The sequence below is a fragment of the Myiozetetes cayanensis genome, unplaced genomic scaffold (genome assembly GCF_022539395.1).
Source record: "Myiozetetes cayanensis isolate MyiCay16 unplaced genomic scaffold, myiCay2020 scf10, whole genome shotgun sequence".
Classification (NCBI taxonomy): Eukaryota; Metazoa; Chordata; class Aves; order Passeriformes; family Tyrannidae; genus Myiozetetes; species Myiozetetes cayanensis.
The window spans coordinates 13,684,469-13,706,866 of NW_026086605.1; the positions used below are offsets into that span (position 1 = coordinate 13,684,469).

The 22,398-nt window shown below is 40.1% G+C and overlaps 1 protein-coding gene across 5 annotated transcripts in view; it reads left to right on the top strand.

Annotated features, from left to right (window-relative positions):
- BTRC (beta-transducin repeat containing E3 ubiquitin protein ligase) overlaps positions 1 to 22,398 on the top strand; it is a 121,957-nt gene that overhangs the window by 81,771 nt on the left and 17,788 nt on the right. For all 5 annotated transcript variants that reach the window (XM_050336094.1, XM_050336119.1, XM_050336086.1 and 2 more), the window contains 5 exons: positions 10,972 to 11,203; positions 15,789 to 15,975; positions 19,824 to 19,920; positions 20,794 to 20,931; positions 21,414 to 21,532. In XM_050336094.1, coding sequence (XP_050192051.1) covers positions 10,972 to 11,203; positions 15,789 to 15,975; positions 19,824 to 19,920; positions 20,794 to 20,931; positions 21,414 to 21,532 — 773 coding nt within the window. The remainder of the gene's footprint in view (positions 1 to 10,971; positions 11,204 to 15,788; positions 15,976 to 19,823; positions 19,921 to 20,793; positions 20,932 to 21,413; positions 21,533 to 22,398) is intronic.

Genomic DNA, 22,398 nt, shown 5'->3' on the forward strand with positions numbered 1-22,398 from the left:
ACCATGTCTGTATAGATTTTAGAGTGGTATCTGGGTGCTGTGTCTCAGTGTGAGAAGACTCTTAACACACTCGACTTTTGATTCAGCTTTGGAAGGCTGTGGAAACACTCAGTTCAGCTGTGTTTTTTCTAATTGGTGAAGTCCAGACCATGCCTTTACTAACAAGTCTGTTTTGTTTTGTTTTGTTTTGTTTTGTTTTGAAGTGACAGATTTGTTTGCTGGCGCTTGAGGTGAAGTTTACACTTGTGTGGTATGGTGTCACCTTGTGACATTGCCCTACTCAAGCATCATTCTGTGCAGAGGCCTCCAAAGTCATTCCCAGTATTAAGCAGTGCTTTGTCTCTGTGTGAAGTGTGTTAGGATACATCTGTTTAACTGATAGGCTTGTGAAATGAAGAGGAGTGACTTGCCTATGGCAGCACAGGAAGGCAGAGAGTAGGTAGTAAAACTCAAAAGACTTGGCTCCCATCTTCCTTTCTCATTTTTGCATTGTACTTGCAGCTTTCAGTTTATCAAGAATTAATAAGTAATAACCTATGATTAAAAAGGGCTGACACTCTTTCTGTCGTGAGATGTTTCTCTGTCCTCAGTGTTGTGCAGAACTCAGCAGTTACACCTTTTCAGTTTTACTTAAGCTGCATTACTCAATATTTAATGATGAAATAGAAAAACGTAATTCACAACTGCAGTCAGTGCATTGGGATGTTTGTCAGATGAAAGGCGGGGTGAAGTAGCAAGACTTCTTTATACCATGAAAATTGAAAATTTTCAACAACTTTTTTATTAAATTTCTTGCTACATTTCACGTTGTACACACAGTTGACATGATAATCCTTCAGCTTGTCCTAAATTGCATTTTAAAATAGAGATCAGTTAATTATAGCAATCTTGAGTATTTTTAATCGGTTATACAGGGAATTTCTCATGACGCTTGTTTCTCTTGAATTTCAGATAAACTAGTGGATGTGTTCTTAATTCCTCATGTGACTACAAAAAGTAAATCAAATAAAAATTACGAACAACACCACCCAATACCGCTTTGGGTGAGGTCAGATAGTCATAGCTTAGCATCTATGGCTCTTCTGTTTGGAGAGTGCTAGAGGGAGCTCTAACCCCTCGATCAGAGGAACAGACTGTCAGTGGTGCATCTGAGAGTTTGGTCTGTTGTAGGAAGTGTTGACTTCTCTTGACATTTAATTTTGGTTTGTTGCAGAAGGTTGCATATGGTTTTCCCTCCGTGATCCCAGATTGCTCTTACTAAAGGAGAAGATGCGAGTAATGTGTTTGCAAGTATCCTATTATTAGATTTAATACAGGCTATTGTGAGCTACCTGAAAATACAGTAAACAAGTGAGAAGCATCACAGAGGTGTTCAACAAATAGCATGCAATGGTAAAGTCTTAACAGTCCTTTCCTTTCACAGAAGAGGACAATTCTCAAAATAGAAGACCTGATGATATTTGAAAGAGAATACATTTAAAACTGTTGGAAGGAGAAGCTACTTTACTGACCGTGTAATTGGTTCTTAGATGTTTAGCCAATTATTACAGTGGAAGTTATAGAAAGGGTTGGTGATTATTAGATAAATTTACAATGAGATGCATCAGTGCATGAGGATGGGAGAAATTTCTCATATCACGTCCTCCACACTGATTATATTCTTGATATGATAGGAAAGTAACTCTCAGAAATGGGATGAAAAGAAGAAAACTTGGCTTGTATTTGTAGAAAGGGAAATGTAGGTGAATTGATACTATTTTTACTGTTTATTAATAAATGCATTAAAAGGAATAGCAGAATCATGCCTTTGAATGAAAGAACAATATTTGGAAAATACAGCATGTGGAAGGACCAAGTGAGGTTAGCAGTCCTGTTTTGCCACAGTTTACTGGGGGTGTTATATTGCTTATATGCTATATTCAAACAATACCACTTTTATTTGGTCTACTGTAGAAAGAGGAATACTGGAAACCTCTCTCCCTTATTTAGTTTAAGGGTTTTTTTTGAAAGATTATTGGCAGTGTAACAGCCAAGAAGGAATGCACAGTGCAGTAGTCTGTGACTTGGGCTTCCAAATTGTGCAGTTTGAGTGTCAGCTGATGAGGACAAAGCATTGAAGCTGAATATGCCTTCCTGAACCACTTTTATGGGTAGAGCTGGTCACTTCTTGCAGAGGGTACTGTGTTCTGCCTTTACTCTGTCATGTGCTTTTGCATATCAACAACGTTTGGCCTTCCCAACATAATGCAATTTCTGCAGATAGAGAATTCATTCAAGAATGTCCTTACCTTGTATTTTTGGAATCTGTTCCTCAGGTCATGAATCTCTTGCCAGACACCAGTGAAAGACTGGACCAACACAAGATACAAAGTCATAGAGAGCTTAAGGTAGCATAGACTTCTGGAGGTCTCCAGTCCCAGTGCCTATTCAGAGGAGGATTACCTTCACAACCATTTCATTTTGCTCAGAATCTTGCTCAGTCATATTTTGAAAGTCTTCCTTTTAATGTCAAGAGTTTGCTTGCTATAGCTTGTTCCTGTTGCCCCTCTTCCTGTTGTTACACACTTTTCTGGAAAGATTCTGTCTCACTTTCCTCTGTAACCTCCCTTAGCTAGTAGATAGCCCTCAGTCTTCTCCAGGCCAAACACATCCAACTTCCTTAGCAATCATAGGGGTCTTTCATGGGAAGCACCCCAGTTTGCTCACAATGTAACATTTGACTGAAAGGTTGTCAGAACAGCTCATCTTGAGAAGGTAATTGCCTTGCAGGCAAGGCAAACTCTGTCGAAGATTTTGGCTGCAGCCCACTGACCAGCTTTGACTTAATATTGTACAAGAATATTTAAGGTATTTGTCCTCTTTTAGCTACCTCTGTGGTGGCTGCTAACAGCAGTAGTACTGGCATCAACCAGTGTGAGCTGATGAGATGTCCTCTTACTGTATCTAACTGTACCGGTGGAAAAGAATACCACTCAGCCTTTGCCTTGCTGCTGCAGGTTGCTGCCCTCCAGGATCTGTCAGCAAAACTGCAAACCTGCTTTCAGTTAAGATGAGATGTTTTAGAGTAGACAGTTTAAATAGCAGGTCTTTGCTAACAAGCTTATTTTGACTGAAATAGGTTAGAGAGTGCTCATGTAGCCAACTCTGCTGGCAGATCCAAGGAGTACATTTGCAATGGGAGCAAGGCACATACATGAATTTTGAGGTTCTTCAGAATGATGCTGGGTTTTTGTTTGTTGCATCTCTCCAGTATCCCTGGAAATACGTAATACTCCTGTAGCTGGGAAATGCTGTATGATATCCAGCATATATATTCACAACTTCCAGTTCTGAATCACTCATGTTGCCTTGGCCAGGTAGTTTGATGTCCTTGTTCCCTCTGTTGTTGGTAGCAAAATGCATCTCCAAGGAAAAAACTCATGGAAAATAATACTGGGTAAACTGTCTTGGAGGGCTTGTATTTCCTGATGACAAAAGCTTTACACAGGCAGAACCAAGTGATCTGAAAATCTCAATAGTGTTATTGAGAGCAGATAACAGGTCTTTTCAGTCATTCTCTCCATCTATTTGTGTGTTGTTCCCAGTGGTACTAGTCTTCACTGTTCAGCCATGTTTTGAATCACTTGAGTCCACCTAGCTGTTCCTGGCTGCTTTTCTCTCTGAATTAAGGGAGCACTTGAAGCAAGAAGAAAATCAACAGTAAGACCCATAAAGAGAAACTTCACTCAGGCAGTAGATCATGCTTGAGTGTTTTAAAAGCAGAAGCAACTGTTCCAGAAAACTTGAAACTGCTGCTTAGAGCATAGCTTACTTACACCTTTCCCTGCCGTAAATGAGCCCTTTGCTGCTACTGGCCATTACCTGATGATTTTAGTAGACTGGTTCTCCAAGTGATAATGTGCATATTCCTTCCCTCCATTAACAGCAATAACACATAATCGTCTCAGCAGTTCCAACTCTGGTTCTGGTAGCCATTCCGAGGAAGAAGGCATTTCGTTTAGTGGTTTCCACTGGAAGTGATTTGCTATTACTGGAGGATCTGCTTTGAAATTTGTGTATGATCATTTCACAGCTAGTAAAAGGTGTGCTCTGAAATCTAGCTCTTTAAGAGTGATGGTGTTTGCCCTCCCCGCCCCCCCCATATGTCTAGATATGCATTTGGTTTGGGAAAGTAACATATGCCAGTGCTGTGCTGATGCAAGCAGATTTCTCATCAGCGCTTGTTATTTGCAAAGACAACTTGGAGATAAGGAGGAGGAGGAGGAGGAGAGGGACTCCCAATTCACATCCATTGCTGGCATCAGAGAAATTTTATTTTGGAGGTTTTTGTCAACACTTAAAATCTAGGTGGGAGACCTATATCAAAGGAAAGTTTACAGTAAGAGCTATGAGATTCCAGACAATTAAACTTTATTAGTTTGTCTGAAACATTAAGTATTAGCTTAAAAGAATAGTTTTTTAATCTCCTCTCCCTGTTGCTGTTTACTGTGTAGCAGTGTGGGAGAGCAGCAGCTTCTTCAGCAAGGTATTATTGCTGCTCTTTGAGTAGCCCGTGTGCAAGTGCCCATAGCTCTGTCCTCTCTCCCCAGTGCCTAGAGAGACTCAGCATGTTACTTTTCTGATGTCTGCAGCTTTTTCTGGCCCTGAACAAAGCCAGCCTTCTCCCTTTCTTCTGTATCTGAGGTAATATCTATCCTTAGCCAGGTGCCCTCCAGGCTGACACCATATCAAAGGTACTTAGATGGTACCTCTGAAAACTATTGCCCTCCCAGGACTTCAGAAAGTGCAGCAGGTTGGCCTGCTGTGTCCAGCATAATTCCAGTGATCTTTCATCTAGATGTATCCTTTCTTATCAAAGTGACAGGCAAAATGGCTTGGGCACTGTTAATTTTGGTATGTGTATTTTGAATTTTTTCTCGGAAATAAACAGTAAAGATGCTGTGGTTTCTTTCATGGTGCTTTCTTTTTGACTCTCAGATGTGATTGATGATCATCTACTTCTGGGTTATGTTCGATTTGCAGAATGTTTCAGTGAGCTTTGCAGCGTGGAAAGTAATTCAGTACTGAGCGAGTAAGTCCATATATGTGCTAAACCCGTGGTTAACCTCACAGAGGCTGTTACGTGGGATGAAGGCGGGCAGAAATGGGTAGATTCTAAACTGAGCTTTAAAAATAAAAGTAAATGGAGTGAGTTGTTTAATGACTTAGCATTGTAGCCTTGCTGTCAACTCAAACACTGGAAAAACAGGTTCATCCTTGCGAAGGAGAAAAATGAGGAGCTGGCTGCCCTACTCATGTCTCTCAGGTGCTATGGCTCATGGGATCCTGCTCTTTATGATGAGACAACCCCTCACCATCCCCCAATTCTCAGAGCAAAGGAGTTCTTTCATAGGAAGCTGCCAATGAGGAGCTGCAAATAACTTCTTTTCTCTTTGCTTAGTCTTGGCAGTCTGGGAATCAGTTCTGCAGCATTTGGTAATTACAAACCTAAAAAAGAAGAAGCCAGCCATATAAATTGAACCTGTATCCTCTTAATTATGCTGTTACTGCCTTTAGGCCATGCAAACAGCACCCTTCCAACAGGATTCTCAAATAACTAGCTCTACCCTTTAGCATGGAGGCCTGGCATACATTCTCAGCTCCGTTTCACCATTTTTGTTACATTGCTACATCAGAGTGGTATTGAGTGGTAATTCATCATGGGCAGTAGCAAGCAGTCCCATGGCCACGCAAGTAACTTTGGAAAAGCCAACCAAGCTGAGACTCTCTGGCTAAGTGCAGCTTTGCAGGTTGCTCTGCAGGCTTTTACAGGCATCAAATGGAATCATCTCGTGTCCACACTGATACTTTTTAATCCCTCTGCTTTTCCCATATGCTTCTAAAATGCTTCAGAATTCCCGAGCTGGTGAAACTAGTTTCATGTTTGGATGTGTTGTGGGCATTTTTAATGTGGTCCATCTTGAAGAATACTCAGGATATAGAGACAAACGTGGCTTTGCTTTCATTGTGAAGTTTCTGTCTTTTCCCCCCTTGCCCCGGTCCCTGGACATACACCTCCATGATTCCTTTCTTTGTCATCCCATTCCTTGGGTTTTTTTCCCCAGTGTCTTTTATCTTTTGAGTAAAGTTTGAACAGTACGCAGAAAGTTAACTGCCTGGAGTCTTTTAAATATAAGTAACACGCACCCAGTAATAAGCTGTCGGTTGTTTTTTTGCTGCCTGCAAAGAAACATAAACACAGCGCTCATTTCTGGCAGGTTTTTACTGTCAGAGTTTCTCCTATTATATTTATCTTACAATTTGCCAGGGGGTGAAGTTATTAAGTTTTAGCAGCAGCCATCGATCAAGTTCACAAGTTAACACGATAAAGGCTCTGTGCCGCTCCGATCCGGGAAAATGATGATCCTCACTCGGTAATTAACTAAATGAGAAAGTTAAATCTTACTTGAGAGCTGGGAGAGATGAAAGAGAGGTGTTTGTCAGTTTCTCAGTGGAAATTAGAAGCAGTTTTCTGCAATTCCCTAAGCTGCTGCTCTGTCATATTTTACATAAGCACTGGGAAAACGTCTTGTAATTAGTGCTGTCATGGAGGATTTTTTTTGCTGAAGGATGTTGGAATAATTCATTAGATTATCAAGAAAGGCTTGTGTCCTGAAATGATTAGCACAGTGAAATTTAAACCATTAACGATAACAAGTTTAGAGCTTGCTGCAGTGCAGAGGCACCCGGGGTATGTCTGTGCCTATTTCAATCATTTCTTATAATTAAACATTATGTCCTCTTTTTTCCTCCCCTTCACTAAGACCCATCCAAATTCCTGTTAAGGTGGCTCTGTCTAGATCAGTGACTTAACCACAATGGGTGGTGAAAGCAGTTGGAGGTAAAATGCTGCAGTTGCAGAGAAGTAGTAGAGGACATCTCTCTCTGTCAGAGCCTGTAGGCCCAGTGAGTCCCAGAAGGAGGGGAGAAGCCCACTATGGCCTTTTGGTACTGGAATGTGGAAGGGAAGATCCTTCCTTTTGTCTAGGGAGAAATTGAAATTTGCAGTAGTGTCTAATCTCAGTCTTTTCAGAGCTTCAGCATGAAAATGTCTTCAAGGTTCAGAACATCCCAAACCTTGCTGTGGTCATTTAAGCCATTCTTGATATTCTAGGAGGCAGCTTCTTTTTAATTTTTTTTTTTTAAATTATTTTTTGTTTTAAGGGATGTCTTTTTACCTTAAGAAACTTACAACCTAAATTCATCTACCCTGTGGAAAGTGCCTGAACAAAGTCCTCTTCTATGATTAGAGGATATGATGGTGGGTTTTTTTTAAATATATAAAAGTTGTGACCACTCATATGGGTGGGTAAAAGCTATTGCCATACTACAGTCAGAGAACTGTGCTTGTGTTTGTTTTTCTGTGCTTTCGGAGGCTCCTTGGTCCCCTCTACTGAACAAAAACAAAAGTAACCTTGGTTGTCAAATATGGGTTACAGCTGTGATATACCATAGCTGTTTCGTTTTATATGCATAACACTAGATTTTTCCAGTCTTTATGTATCTGTGTTGAAATATTACACCTTCCTATAGTTGCAAGCCATTATTTAGATTAAAGTCCTTTCATATATTAGTCCTCTTCTACTTCACTGGGCATACAAATGTGCTTTGTGTTAAATGTAGCCATTTGGAGAAATGGTCTTGTAATTACGGGCTGCAGTGGAGCATAGTACGTAGATCCCTGAGCTAGTACCAACCTGAGGCACTCAATCCCCTGGGTTTCCTGGCACAGCTTATGATGAGCTCAGGATCACCGTTGTAGGAGGACACCTCTACTGTTCCTGCAGATGAGTCGTGGTGTCCAGAGCCAGCTGGGGCACCTCTCACCCCTCACATACAGGGCTTTGTGAAAAGGGAGTCAGGAAAACTTAATCTGTGCCAAATTAATAGTTTGCTCTGCTATACCCAAATTTCCTCCCAGATTATGGACTACCAGTGCTTATTCTTCTTTGCCACATTGGGAAGTGAAGCTTATAAAAATCATGACCATATATAGTGCATTTTGATGGATATTTACCCTAGCAGTATGGATGGCATATGGAACAGGTTTTTGTTTTCCAGGTGAGGCCTGATTTTTGTACCAAGAGAGGGAAGAGGCTGTAGACAATTTAATAATACAGATGCTTGATGTCATTGTTTTTATTGATGCTTTTTTTTACTAACAGGCCTTTTTCACTGAACTGCCAGTGGATTTTCAGGAATCTTCAAATTGAAATTCTGGAATTTTTGTTCTAAACTGTAGTTTAGAGTGATTTGGGAGACCTGTCGGTCTCTGTTCTGCAGAACTAGTGTGTTCATGGCATGTCCTGACCTCTTGGTTCCCTGCTTGCATAGACCACAGGACCTGCTGGGCACACTGTGGCTACCTCTGAGCTCATCCTCACTCGTTTTGGTGAGAAACCAGAGCAGGCGAGGGTGCAGGTCTCAAGTTTCATTGTAATAATGCATCTAAAGTATGAACCTAAAACATACAGTGTTCCCATGTCCACTAGTTTGGACATAAACACTGTAATGTGTGTTCTTCTCAGCAGAACCACTTCATAAACCTGGAGTTTCACTTCCAGAGCTGTTACAAGTGTTGGTCAATGGACTCCTTCAGTTACTCATCCAAGTAGTTGGATGAGTACTCCTTCAGTTACTGTCCAAGAAGCCTGAGTTTGCTTGGGATCAATCTGTTTGTACACACATAAGCCATCACTTGTTTTTGCAGATGTTGCAACTTCTCTTTGATACCTCAAACCAATGTTTAGAGGTAACTGGGAAGCTGAAGGCTGCTGGGAGAAGGGAGCTCAGAAGGCAAGGAAAGGCCAGAACGTGGTGCCACCCTAGGAAAGGAGCTGCACCTTCTCTGCTCAGGCTTAGTATATTAGTCAGACTTCACAGTCTCTCAGATTAAAAGACAGATGTATTAAGTTTTTAAAAAATGCTTCATAGAGACACCCCATGTTATGAGATGCACAACAAATAAAATAGGAAATTAAATGAGATCAACTTTTGGGATACAACATTTCCCCACTGTCTTAATCCAGCATTTTGCAGGGATGTCTGTTTTGCCAAAATGACCAGAATCACTTAATACAGATGTTCAGTGCACTCCACCATTAATCATGTTTTGCCAGGCTGTTGCCCACTGTGGACTTTGCTAGAAAAAGTCCAGTCTTTCACACATAGGACTTCATGCCCATAGTCCCTTCAGTGATTTCTCTATGTATAAAGTTGGCCCAAGAGAGAGTTTTTCTTTCCTGCTGCTCTGTGACTTGCTTGCCGTCAGTGTTGTCCATGTGAGGACTGAATGAAAGTGTAACTCGTAGTCCTTGTCTTGCATGATCTTACTGAATACAGAAAGCCAAAGCCACACATTTGCAGGGAGGAGCAGGAATAAAAGTAAAATTGAAAACGTTGGGCTGCAGAATTGAGCACTGATGGTGTGATCACAATGTTCTGTGTTCTCAAAGAAACTTAAATCATAATCCAGAAGTTGAAAAAAATGCTTGTTAAAAATCACAGCTAATTATTGTCTTTTTCTACCAGAGGAAGGTCTGTCCAGCTCTGCTAGAAATGTCAGAAGGACTATTTAGGTGCATTTTCTCTAGAAAATGAAATCTATATGATTGAGTAGATTTTCAAATTAAGAGTTTTTCGGTGTTCCAAAGTCAGGATTGCGGTTGGGGTTAGGAAGTGTTGAAGTTCAGGAGTTATTTACTCCTGAGAAATGAGAAATTCCTGCATTCCAAACTCAGTACTGGTAGCTAGATTTTGTGGTCTCTAAATAGCCTGCTGCTTTGGCACTTACTGAAAAAAAGGCTTTTTTGTTGTTTTTTTCTTGTTCTGTAAAATCAGTTAATCCTTGCATTTCATTTAGTTCATTAGATATCTTTGCAGAGATATTTAGGGCTCATTTTTCCTTTAAATTTAATAAAGTCTCCTGGTGAGGTTGATGCTTTGAATTATCATCATAGAACAGAAACATAGCATCCCTACATTGCTGTTTTATGTGTTCTGATATCTGCAATTTATTTTTAATTATTTGATAATTAATAAAGAACCTCTACATTTATTTTGTCAATAAAAATGATGTAATAATATTGACTGTTATTATAATGCTGTCTTGTGTTAAACTGTTGCAATGAAAGAGAAAAAATCATGTTTTCAGCATTTAATAAAAACTATTTGACCAGTATAGCAAAAATCATTTCCCAGCAAACTGTTAATCTTAGTTGGACAAAGGATATCCTTGCAATGCAAAATGTGCACTTTTCTTCCAGTTAAATCATTTAGAAAGCAGAATTATATCTTGCTATCAAGTTGTAAATTGAAACGTCTGTGTTTTGTTTTGTCCCTGAAACTCTTCTTTGAGCTGACTCCTTCTGACAAGATATTAACAGTGCTCAGAAAGCTGAAAATATTTTATTCTATGAAAACAGTATATACCAAATAGCAGGGTGTATTTTAGATGGCTTTGCTCTCAAGATGTAATTCAATTTTTTTCTCATCCATTTCATGCATTTCCTATGAATTGTAGCAGCAATCCATTATTCAGGAGAAAAAAAAAGCCAAACCAGAGTACAAATAAGAGTTTTCTGTTGGTGCTTTGAAGTAACTGGTAAATGTAGATTAGGAATCCAAATATGTTTTACTGTGTACACGATAAATAAAATTGTGTGTATGTTACACTGCTGCTCGGGGTTTCCCATCTAACCAGAGTCCTTTGTGTGCAGCTCTGGCATGAGCCAGCGCATTGTCCTGCAGGGGCCTCGGCTCGCCATGGCTGCGCTCCAGCTGACAGCACCAAATGGGATACGTGGTCCCGGCCAGCTTTGTGTATCAGACTGCTTTTTTCCTTCTGTTGTCTTCCCCCTGAAATACTGTGAGACTACCTGAGTTTCTTTTCATATATGTGATTTGGGTTGTTTCTCTCCTTCCTGTTTACAGACAAAACTTGCCAATGGCACTTCCAGTATGATTGTGCCCAAGCAAAGAAAACTGTCTGCAAGCTATGAGAAGGAGAAGGAACTCTGCGTCAAGTATTTTGAACAGTGGTCCGAGTCTGACCAGGTGGAGTTTGTGGAGCACCTCATCTCCCAGATGTGTCACTACCAGCATGGACATATAAACTCATACCTCAAACCCATGTTACAGCGGGACTTCATCACTGCGCTGCCAGGTATTTCTGCAGGCACAGGGAACTTGCTCCTTGTCTTTCAAAAAACTATTCCACTCTGACCTACCCTGCTGGAGAGGTCTCCACTAGGGTCAGTTTGCATAATAGATGGTAACTTTTGAATGAAAGGCTCTATACCAATGTGAAATTCAGTAATATTTTAATTTGTATTCCTACTGTCTCTCAAGGTGCAATCCACCATGGTTTGGCTAGGAGTAAGGGATAGCTCATCTACCTATCGTAATGATAATTATCACAAGCCACAGGGCAGGTAGTTATGCTCATAATGCCCGTAACGATGCATGAATATCGAAAATTTTTAAAATTAAAACTACTACTCTTCCTGGTTGCTCAACTAAGGTTTTCCCCATTCTTATTTAGATTTTTTTTTTTTTTGGTCTCTCTTTCCTTGTAAAATAATTTCGTGAATCCATTGCTTTGATTATGAGTTTATTGCTAATAGAAAATGGAGGGCATAAGATCAAAACATGGAAATGTTCTATTTTTTTACATTTCTGTAGTGCTTTCCATTGAAAATATCCCAGCTGTTCTCAAGTGTGGCATTGGGCATATCTCACAGAATGCACACATGAAGCAGTGTACATGCAGTTTTGTATTGGCCCCATCTTACGCATGGGAAAACTGAGGCGATGAGAGGCCAAATATATACAGCGATAGACTTTCAGAACCAGACAGAAATTCCTGGCTCTTCAGATGGTTTTTTTTTCAGGCTATTAGATCGTACCTCTCTAGATGGATAAATAGATAGATAGGTAATAGATTAGCATTCCCATGCCATAGGTCCACAACAGGATGGACCTGAGCAAGAAGTGCTACAGATGTTGTCTCTAAATAGCTAATTGAAGAGCGGCGTTTCTTGCCAAGAGCTTCCTCTGTGAATACCTTTGGAGACGTGCTGAACTGTTGGCAATTTGTTCAATCCAGTCATTGATCATTCTTCAGAAGGCAGTTCTCAATGTGAAATTTAAGTTTTAGGGTTAAAAGATGGGAAAAAAAGTGTGTTTAACTGTGAATTGTGCAAAGCATAAAGGCACTGCAAGAGTTTTGCTATCAAGTTAAATAGGTAGACTCACTGGATTTTAAGCTCATTGTGCCCAGTAATCAAGTGGTTGTTGTAGCATTAAAAAAAAATCTTAGTTATGCTAAGTACCTGCTTTATGTTAGTTTTTAGTAGTCCAGTGGCAATAATCTCATGTACTTAGAGCAGCATTATAACTTGTCGAGCTGTTCTGTTTCAGAAAAATAGAAAGTGTTTTGAAAGTGCATTTGGTTTTCCCACTTTTAAAGCAAAAGTATACATATAATCACATACACAATTTTTCCAGGACTTCCTCCATGAAACTAGGTGAAAGTAAGCCAACACATATCATTGCACTTGCTTAATTTCATCCTACAGGCTTTTTCTGAAAATTTTGGGCAAATATTATAAGTATTTCCAGAGACATTAAAAATTTACTGTCCATCCGTACCATATTTGTTAGTGGTCTATTCACAGTTACCCAGAAAGGAGCTGATTTTACTATATCAGAATGTAGAATAAATAGGAATCAGGCAGCTAATTCGTGAGTATTTTAATAGTTGTGGGAAGTGTGTGTGTAAATAATGTATGTGCATCAATTTACATATTTGCAAATGCAAATATCCTGGTGAATATAGCTGTAAGGGAGAAAATTAATGGCTAAGCATTACACTGGCATAGATTCTGCAGTCTGTGCAGGATGTCCTGAGTGTAACCAGGTTTCTAATGAAGAGAGTGGGAAGGAGGAAAGGTAAGAAACTGTCTAGGAAAGAGTCATGAACCTAAAAGTGTACATTAAGTCATATAATAAAAAAAAAAAATACATACTCTATAAGTATATTTTAACTTTCTGAAATTCTCAAGTGTTCAGTATTGTGGTTTCATTTTTACTCCTTCATTCTCTCTCCTGCTCTCCCACTTGAGTGAATAAAACAATAAAGCTGCTTCAAAATCATGAGGCATCTTATCTCTGTCCTCCTAGCACTGTACCAAAGAATGACCAGAATTAATTGTAGTTTTAGATTATGAGCATGTTTTACTAATATAAAGTTGGCTGAGATTATTTTCCCAATGCTTTGAATAGAATTAAGGTTGTTTGAAAAATACGGCTTAACTGTGTACTTAACAAAGTTTGTTCAGTTTCTGAAAAATAAGACCTCTGCTTAGCATTTTCAAGCTGTTTAACATTTTTTATGAGGAAAGTCATTTTGATAAGGATTTCATGTGTGAAATAACTGAAACATTCTTGTTGGTGTGGAGGGCTGAAGGGCTAATCGTGTTTCACATTCATTTAGCAAAAACTTCTGTGAGCAGAGTTTTGTCTTTTTAAGGAAGCAGTGCTTTGTTAGATACATGTCTCAGTGAGTTGTGCTGTTCCTAAGAAACAAAATAATAAAACTGAGTTTGCACCCAGGCCAAAATAGCTCTGCTCATCCACTTATCATAAATGTGAGGAGGAGAGGCCAAAACATTAGTATTCCTTCTCTGTGAAGGGTCTAATATTAATGGCAAAGGATGACTAACAGACATGGAAGTAGTTACAGCACCTCACCGCAGCAAGATCTAAAGTGCAACTACTAATGAACCAGGAAGGGCACATGGGTGAAGATTACTGTGCCCGGTTTGTGCAGTGTAGCCCTGCTTCCTAAAGCCACCGGTTGTTCACCACATAAATTCCTGCTGTGACACTGCTGACAAAGCCACCAGTATGGATGCTACACAGGCAGGCATTTGTAAATGTTCTGGTGGGTCTGTGGGCCTACTAGAAGCAACACAGACTGTGAAATAAGCCATTTCCACCCAACGGAGAGAGCTCAGAGCTGCATGTGTCAGGCTGCAGAAGCAGGGCAACATGATTTCAATGTCTACCTAACCAAATTGTGGAATTCTTGCAAATTCCAGTTCAAGTTCACTAAAATGTTGTATCTCTCTTTCCACAATTTACTGTAGAGTCAGTCTAAATTTACAAATGCTCTTTTATTTCAGAATTTTAAATAGTGTTGTGCATATCTTTCTGTATTGAATACATAATAAAGGCTGCTGATGGTTTTATTTTGCAGGTTGGCATCTAATTTTACATCTATAAAAATAAGAAATGTCAGGCCTCTTTCTGCACTCCCTGGTTGTGCATTGTATCATTCACGTGCTTTTTCTGCATACAGATTGAAGCATAAAATGATGGACAGAATGTCACATCCAAAGTGTATTCTAAATTTAGAATCTTTGAAAGCAGCAGGAGGAGGCATGCTGAATTTTCTCATTATTGTGCACTGGGAGATAATTTTGAGGTCTTTTGGTTAAGGAAGACAAAGGTTTGGCCGTTTGTGTGTCATGAACTCTGTAATCAGAGTCAGCTGGTCGCACCCAGTTTGGGTTTGCAGAAATAGAGACATGTGACTATTAAAATGCACTTACTGCTTTTTCTTTCACTGTCACAAGCAGGGCCTGGTCTTTGAGGCTGTTGTTTTAAAAGCAAGAAAACATGTACTTAACTTTGTCCCAAATGTGAATCAGAGGGAAAATGCATGTAATACCAATCTGCCATGCTTCCTTTTTGTTGGACTGGACGTTATGCCTGAGGGACAATATGGCCTAAACTACAACTTTCACAAAGCCTCTGAAATTTGACCTGTGAAGTGAGATAATCTCTTGGTGGCATGTCTCACTCGCGAATTAAACACCCTCCAAGAGAAGCTGTGTTTATGCAACTTCTCATTTAAAAGGAATCTTATTTTCCTGAAGTCTTGCTGGTGATTAAATTTGAGTTGTAAGGACATATTTTTACTAATTGCATCCATCCCGCTAAGAAATACAGCATAACCTTTCCTGGCCCTAGCTATGTTGAGCTGCTTGGTGCTAACCAGGCAATTGCTTTACATTTCACTCCAGCCATGTTGAAGTAGAGCCAGTCTCGGTAGTCACACTGGAAAATATTTGCAAATTATATCATTTTTGTGCATATTTTTTCTTCACCCTCTAAAATAAATGATACTAGAAAACCTGCTTCACTTTCTCCTTACACAGCCTCCTGACGTCCCTGTGCATCTGCATATCCTTCCCTCCCCCATGTCTAAAGGTACCACTACCCTTCAGGGCACACATTGGGAATATATATTTTTTTCTTCATTACGTTTAAAAGCTACTGCTTTAGCAAAAACAGCTTTTGAGCCGTTGCAACACGAGAACAGCTGTAGCAGTGAGATGAGAAATGGTCCTAATATAGAGAGATTTTGGGGGCTGCGTTGCTGAGTTGGAAATGCCATCCATAGAATATCCCCCTAGTGCTAAAACCCATCGAAATAGATTGGAATGACTTCTTGGATTCTTTATTATTTTTAATGACTTGTTGTGCTATATCCAAAGGAAGTTGGAGAACACTGCTCACTCCTGAACTTAGCCTCAAATGCTCTTCTGTGCATTTGGTCCAGCTCTGCATACAGAAGTGGAGACGGAAGGAGAGTAATATCTTTGTACTAGCAAGGGGAATTCTTTTGAACTTCATGTCTGCCCAGCAAATAATCCTCTGTTGTTGTTGTTGTTCTCCCCCAGCTCGGGGATTGGATCACATTGCTGAGAACATTCTGTCATACCTGGATGCCAAATCGTTGTGTGCTGCTGAGCTGGTGTGCAAGGAGTGGTACCGGGTGACATCAGACGGCATGCTGTGGAAGAAGCTCATCGAGAGAATGGTCAGGACAGACTCCCTATGGAGGGGGTTGTCAGAGAGGAGAGGATGGTGAGGAAACTGCATTTTCACCTCTTTTGCCCTCCTTCAGGACAGTAGGTGCCGTGCGTTTCAAACCATATTTGAAGACGGTTATTCAGCACACTGAAACATCATGGTGGTTCCAAACGTGACAGTTGCTTAAATCAAAAATCAGAGGTTGGGGAGTTAGGGCATCATTTGGCTATGCAGGCAACGTGGGGGATTTTTTCCTCACCTTCCTCATCTGATCATGCTCTTATCCCACTGTGAGAAGGGAGATATACAGACTGAAATTTTTACACCCAGCTGTCATTCAGTTCAAATTAAGAAACTGTGTATGCCTCAGGGGAACCCTAAAGTGGTCAGCAGTTCAGAGCAGAAGAGCTTTTTTAGGAGTGGCAGTGGGGCAGCATGTGTTATGAATTAGTTGACTCCTGATAGGTCTGTTTGTTTTCCTCAGCAGATTTTCACTATTAGATATCTGTTTAATTTTCAAACTGGAAGCCGAGGGTATGTACCGCGGAGAATAGGGGACTTAAGAAATGCAGATAGATTAGTTAATAATCATCTGGAATAGCCTTACTACAATGTAGGTCTCACTCAAGTTTGAAGCTGCTCTGCTAACATTTCATTAGAACTTTCCCTCTCAGGGGTATGTCCTTTAATACATAATTTTCTTTTCCAAGGGTGTCCCTAGGATGTTGGCAGAAAGGAAACTGGGTATGAATATTTCATAAACAAGATAAAAGTGACAGCTCAGGCATTTTGGTTGCTATTAAAAAGAAAAAGATACAGAGTTGCAAACAAAGACTCCTGGTTTATAGTTAATTTTGTTATACTGTTTGTCTCGGGAAGTAAAGGCAGGTAAATCAGGATTATGAGACATTCTTTAAAAATAAATACTATTTTGATCTGCTTCCGATAGTGTAATGTTTGAGTGTAAAATAAACATAAGCATAGCAGTGGTAACTTTTGCATTCCTATTAGTGCCTTATTCTCTCTAGGACTTTCATGGGGTTTTTTTGTATTGTTGAGGTCACAGTAAGTCCTAAGAGGACCTTGAGAGGTCATTTAGTCCCTCCTGTTTCCCATAGGCAGAGCCAGGTATTTCTTAAGTCATCTCAGGTGTTTGTCTTAACTTGTTCTTAAAAACCTTCACTGATGGAGATTCCCGAGGCATTGCTTGGAAAAGGAATTACACAGTATTTATTATTGTTGGGGATTTCTCCATTTTGTCTGGAATATTATGAATTTAATCTTGGCCTCCAAAGTGCCTGTAACTTCTCCCAGTTTTATCATTGACCGGGTAATAAATGCACTCCCCGTTCCATTCTTTGTCACTAATGAAAATGTTCAATAATGACACATCTAGGACAGACTCCATGCAAGATCCTAGTTGCCATCATTTTTGGCAGTGCACAATTGGGAAACTCTGCTTTCCAGCCATCTGTATGTCTACCCTTGAGATCTTCCAAGATGATACTTCTCTTGCTCAGCCTTAAGAGTAGCCTGTGAGAAGAAATTGGGTCAATTTGACATTGTATATTCTGGATTAATCAGTGTTGCCTGCTGTTTGTCACCATGTCATCTTCTAGGCGCTCATCTGACTGAGTGTGTGCTCTAGAACGGCTAAATGGTCCAAATTATTTCAGTCAGACAATCCACCATTTCCCTGGTGGACCTTATTCCCTTTTTTAAAATGCCAGAGCTACATTTGTCTTTTTCCTGTTCTGTGGAGCTTTACCTATTCTCTGCATCTTGTCTTAGATCATGATTGATAGTTCTCAAGTTGCTCCCTCCACACTTTAGAAGTTATACTAGCACCAAGTACTAATCATACAGACAACAGCATTTCTAAAAAACAATTGCAAAATTTTGCTTCTCATCTCAAGATGAGAAGCAAAGATCTCCCATTACTGCACCTCTTCTTCAAGTTTACGCTGGGTTCTGGAGGTTGCTTTGACACAACAGGAGCAAGCTATGCTCAAGTCTTTCCTCTGGTTAGCTTTAGAAGATAAAACTGTGTGGTTAAGAGACGCAGACAAGAAATATTCAGTGCAATTGTATCTCTGCCATGTAGAGCTTTATAGCTTGTAATCAATGCTAATGCTCTGCATGGCACAAGGACATGACAAACTGGACACTTCAGAAAGATAAATGACTGATGTTATTTGCTTACGGCTCCTCAGTTTGCACATGGGCTGCCTGATTTCAGCATTTGCAGCTTGCGGTTTACAACAGAAGCCCCCCATTCTACAGCATGGCATTCTTCATTGACAGCTTGTCAGGGAGCAGGAAGGGTTACACAGATTTAGAGAAATATAAAACAGAAGCTCAAAATCTGGCCACAGTTGTGTCCATCTGATTGAATTGGCTGGTCATCAAAACCTGCAAACAATAGTTCCTTTTATCCCAGTGCTACAGCACAACAGCTACTGGGATGCCATGGAAATTCCAAACAGTCCTTTAGCTGAACAGTAAACAACTGACTCTACAGGCAGCAAGGCCAGACTTTGTGTTACATTAGCTAGTTAAGTTAGAAACAATAGACAGGTTTTTAGGCATATAGGCTTGTACAAAGATTGTTGTAGACCTATCCCAAGTCTTCCAGGATGTGTCCTAGGTATTCTGTGTACCTCCAAAGCGTTTTTCCTCTCCCTGAGCCAGTAATTTTAATTTTCATGAATGCACGTCCAGACTGGATCACTGTAAATAGGCAGCCATCTATAGCTGGTGCTTTGTCTGCATCCGTGTGTTTGTTCCCATGTAAGTGTTTGCTGGTCACTGTATTTGAAGAATCAGATGATTGCTCTATCCGAAGTGGAAAGCACCTTTCTCTCAAGTTGTACGTAGAGTACTTTATTTAAAGAAGTATCAAAAGTTCTTTTTTTGAGCATTTGTCATTTTGTTTGTTCAGTCCTATAGTTTGCTACTACCTTACAACCTAAAAATTTGGTTTGTTGTGATCTCACTAGTTCAAGTACATCAGGGCAGCTAATGTACACTCTCTCAAATTGATTTTGAGGTGTACTGTATGGAAAGGACAGGAAAGGAATGTGCAAGGAAGTATTGAACAATTAATTATGCTGTAATGGAGTAAGGGAGGGAGAAGTGGAGAGCTGGCCCAGTGTAAACTCTGTGCCTCTGATGCCAGGATTACACTCAGAGGCATTTGTGCCTCTCTCCATTTTGTGAGGCATGTTGCCAGGCAGAACAGCAGTTAGTACGCCCATGGTGGGGTTTACAAGCTTCCACACCGTGTTTGGTGGCTTCTTAACTTCAGGATGAGGAATTAAAGTTTTTTACACAGCAGGTAGTGATTGCCATTTACAGATTTTTTTGGTAGCAAAACTCTAGCTTGGGATATGAGTATTCCAAATCAGTGTTGAAATGAAGGAGGCACCACAGATGAAGTGTTGCTTACCAAAATACATTAGTAGCAGTAAAATGTCCATGTACCCAAACTGTTCCTGCTAATGCAGATAAAAGCTAGTGAGTTTGAGTGTTCCTTGGCTTCTTTCATTTACTTTCTATGCTTTATTTCAAAGGTGACCTCTAATATGTGTATGTGTATTGCAGGCATGAGCCATTCTCAACTCTTACTGAGCTGAATGGGCCCGTGTTCATAACAGAGAATGTATTTCCCTTATCTGAGTGATTAGACACAGATGTTTTTTGGGGTATTTCAATGTTAAAATGCAACACTGGTACGTTGTAGGGCAAACAAACAGGAAAGCAGCCCATCTTACTGAGTAAATTAAGTTTAAATATGAATCTGTACTTTCCAACAGTTGTTACCCATTTGTAAAATGCCAGGACCTTTCTCCAAAATGCTGAAACATGGTTTGTATTCAATGGAAGTGTTCTTTGTCTTTCAGGGGGCAATATCTATTTAAAAATAAACCTCCTGATGGAACTGCTCCACCCAACTCCTTCTACAGAGCACTTTATCCCAAAATTATACAGGACATAGAGGTAAGAAACAGCTTCCAAATGTGGTGGTGTTTTGCTGTTGTTTTTTGGTGTTTTGCTGTTTGTTTTTTTCAGATATCCCTGATTCATTCATGATGCTGAAATTCTGGGAATATTCCATTCTAATGAAGTATGTCTTTAAATCTAATGTGTCTTTGTTTGTCTGGAGTTTGTAAATCTGAGATAATTATATGAGGTCCCAGGCTTTGCTGCTCCTTTAGATAGAGGATGAGTTGGATTGTTCAGTGAGCTGTTTGCAGGTGGAGTCTCTGCACCTTACACATCAGATGCCACAGCAGCACCATGTCTTCGTTTTCTCTGTTCCACAGTAGTTTGCTCCACCCAGTGCAGATGAGACCTAATAAGCTGTTATGGAAAGGTATCAAGAACTGAGCCACGGAGAAAGTGCCTTGCCTAAGACTGCAATCCTAAGAGTCAGGGAAACAGGAAGCAACTGAGCATGGTCGCCTGACTTTTAGTATGGACAAAATGGCGTGTTCTGGTTGTTTCCTAATGGCAAAAGCAGTGCTCAGGCACTGTTGTGACAAGTTTGTACAAGCACTTACAGATCAACTGAGACATTCTCTTCAGATGTTGAGTCACAGGGGATTAAAGGCTGGAGATAGAAAAAAGCTTTTAGGTTACATAACACAGACCAGTTTAGCCACAAGATGTTTTCCAGGCATTTTTCTGTTTAATTGGTTTTCTTACGTGTTTTACTTCTTCTAGAAAGCAGTTATGTCATTGTATGGGCCTGATTGCAGGAAAAAGAGTGAAGAAAACTGCCTGCTGTCTTCTCTACTAAACAAAAACAAAAGAGGAAATAGTTCTGTGCTTTTTTTTTTACATCTCATTTGTCTCCTGTCTCTCCTCAAGACAATAGAGTCAAACTGGCGGTGTGGAAGGCACAGTTTACAGAGGATCCACTGCCGAAGTGAGACAAGCAAAGGGGTTTATTGTTTACAGTATGATGATCAGAAGATAGTGAGTGGCCTACGAGACAATACTATCAAGGTGAGAATGCTCCATAATGGCATACTAACACTATGTGGTACCTATGCCATAAATAAGAGTGTCCTAATTTCAGTGACACCTTCCCAGTCTCTTGTTGGTAATCCAGCCTTCTCTTCCCCTTCTCCCACCTCACACCTGCACAGCACGTATGCCTCTTTTATCTGGCTAGAGAGACCCTATTTGCAGACAGACAGATTTCACTAGCAGAGCTTTTGTCCATCAGTAATTACAGGCTATGTAATTACTGGGCCCTGTACCCTGATGAGAAGGGTAAAACTAATATTCATAGTGAAGCCAGTAATATCAAAGATATTAATGTATTGCACCAAAGAGCCTGTAGAAGACCCTACAGGTGCCACTAAAGGTGTTCTAACTGCACTGTCGATGATGTGTTGTAGTAAAAAACAGACTAGTTAAACCAGTAAGTGCTGAAAGATGAAAACCTTACTGAGCAGTGTGGTTTTGAATGTTTGCTGTCTTAGATCTGGGATAAGAATACATTGGAATGCAAGCGAATTCTCACCGGACACACGGGTTCTGTCCTGTGCCTCCAGTACGATGAACGGGTGATCATTACTGGATCTTCAGACTCAACAGTCAGGTGTGTGCTCATGATTTGGAGCTTTCTACTTGCCTCTTAAGATTTTAGCTTTGCAAAATGCTGAAATGATCTCTTCTTAAATGTGTGCTGTTCAGTCAGTTCCATGAAGTAGTTCAACATATTTGTTCAGCAGTGTGCTGTCCTTGTTTATCAGATGTCCATGCAAATCGCTGTCAAGGAGAAATGAGAATCTAAGCAAAGACCAGTCAAGGTCAAGCTGACTTAGGAAGGCCATCTGGCATTTCACCAAGGTTTTGCATGTTTTGACACTCCCTGAGAATGTTATAAATTCTCCTTGAGAATAACTTTTTAAGACTTGAAGTTTTCAAAGCAAGTGTGAAGGTTTCATCATCCATTCCCACCTAATTTTAACAAAATATATATGCCTAGATCTCCTATGACTTTTAATTAATTATATGTCAGCATGATGTTTCTTTTCATTCAGTCTTTCTAACCTTGCTTTCCTTCCAGTCTCCAGCAAAAGGCTGGACACCTCAAGGTAGCACTTGTAGTGCATGTTGTGCAGATTTGAAGTCCACTAGTCATGTGACAGAATCCCAGAGAATGTAAGACCTGTAGTATAAATACAGGCACATATGAGTTAGTGAATTGCGATATGAACTTGGATGTGAAGGGGCAGGTCTGTCTTCTACATGTTGTTATATATTCCCTCTTTGTCAGAGTGCAAACAATGCCCATGCAGTGAACTTGGAAACCAGAAAGCTGTGTTGGTGGCCCTTTCTGAAGCTATTAGCGTGTGTTCCTTATGGCTGCAAGCTCCCCATGGTTATCACCGTGCTTGTGTGTACACTACTACCGTTAAGCTAATAATTTATTTCCTGACATGTGATGCATGCAATGTTGTG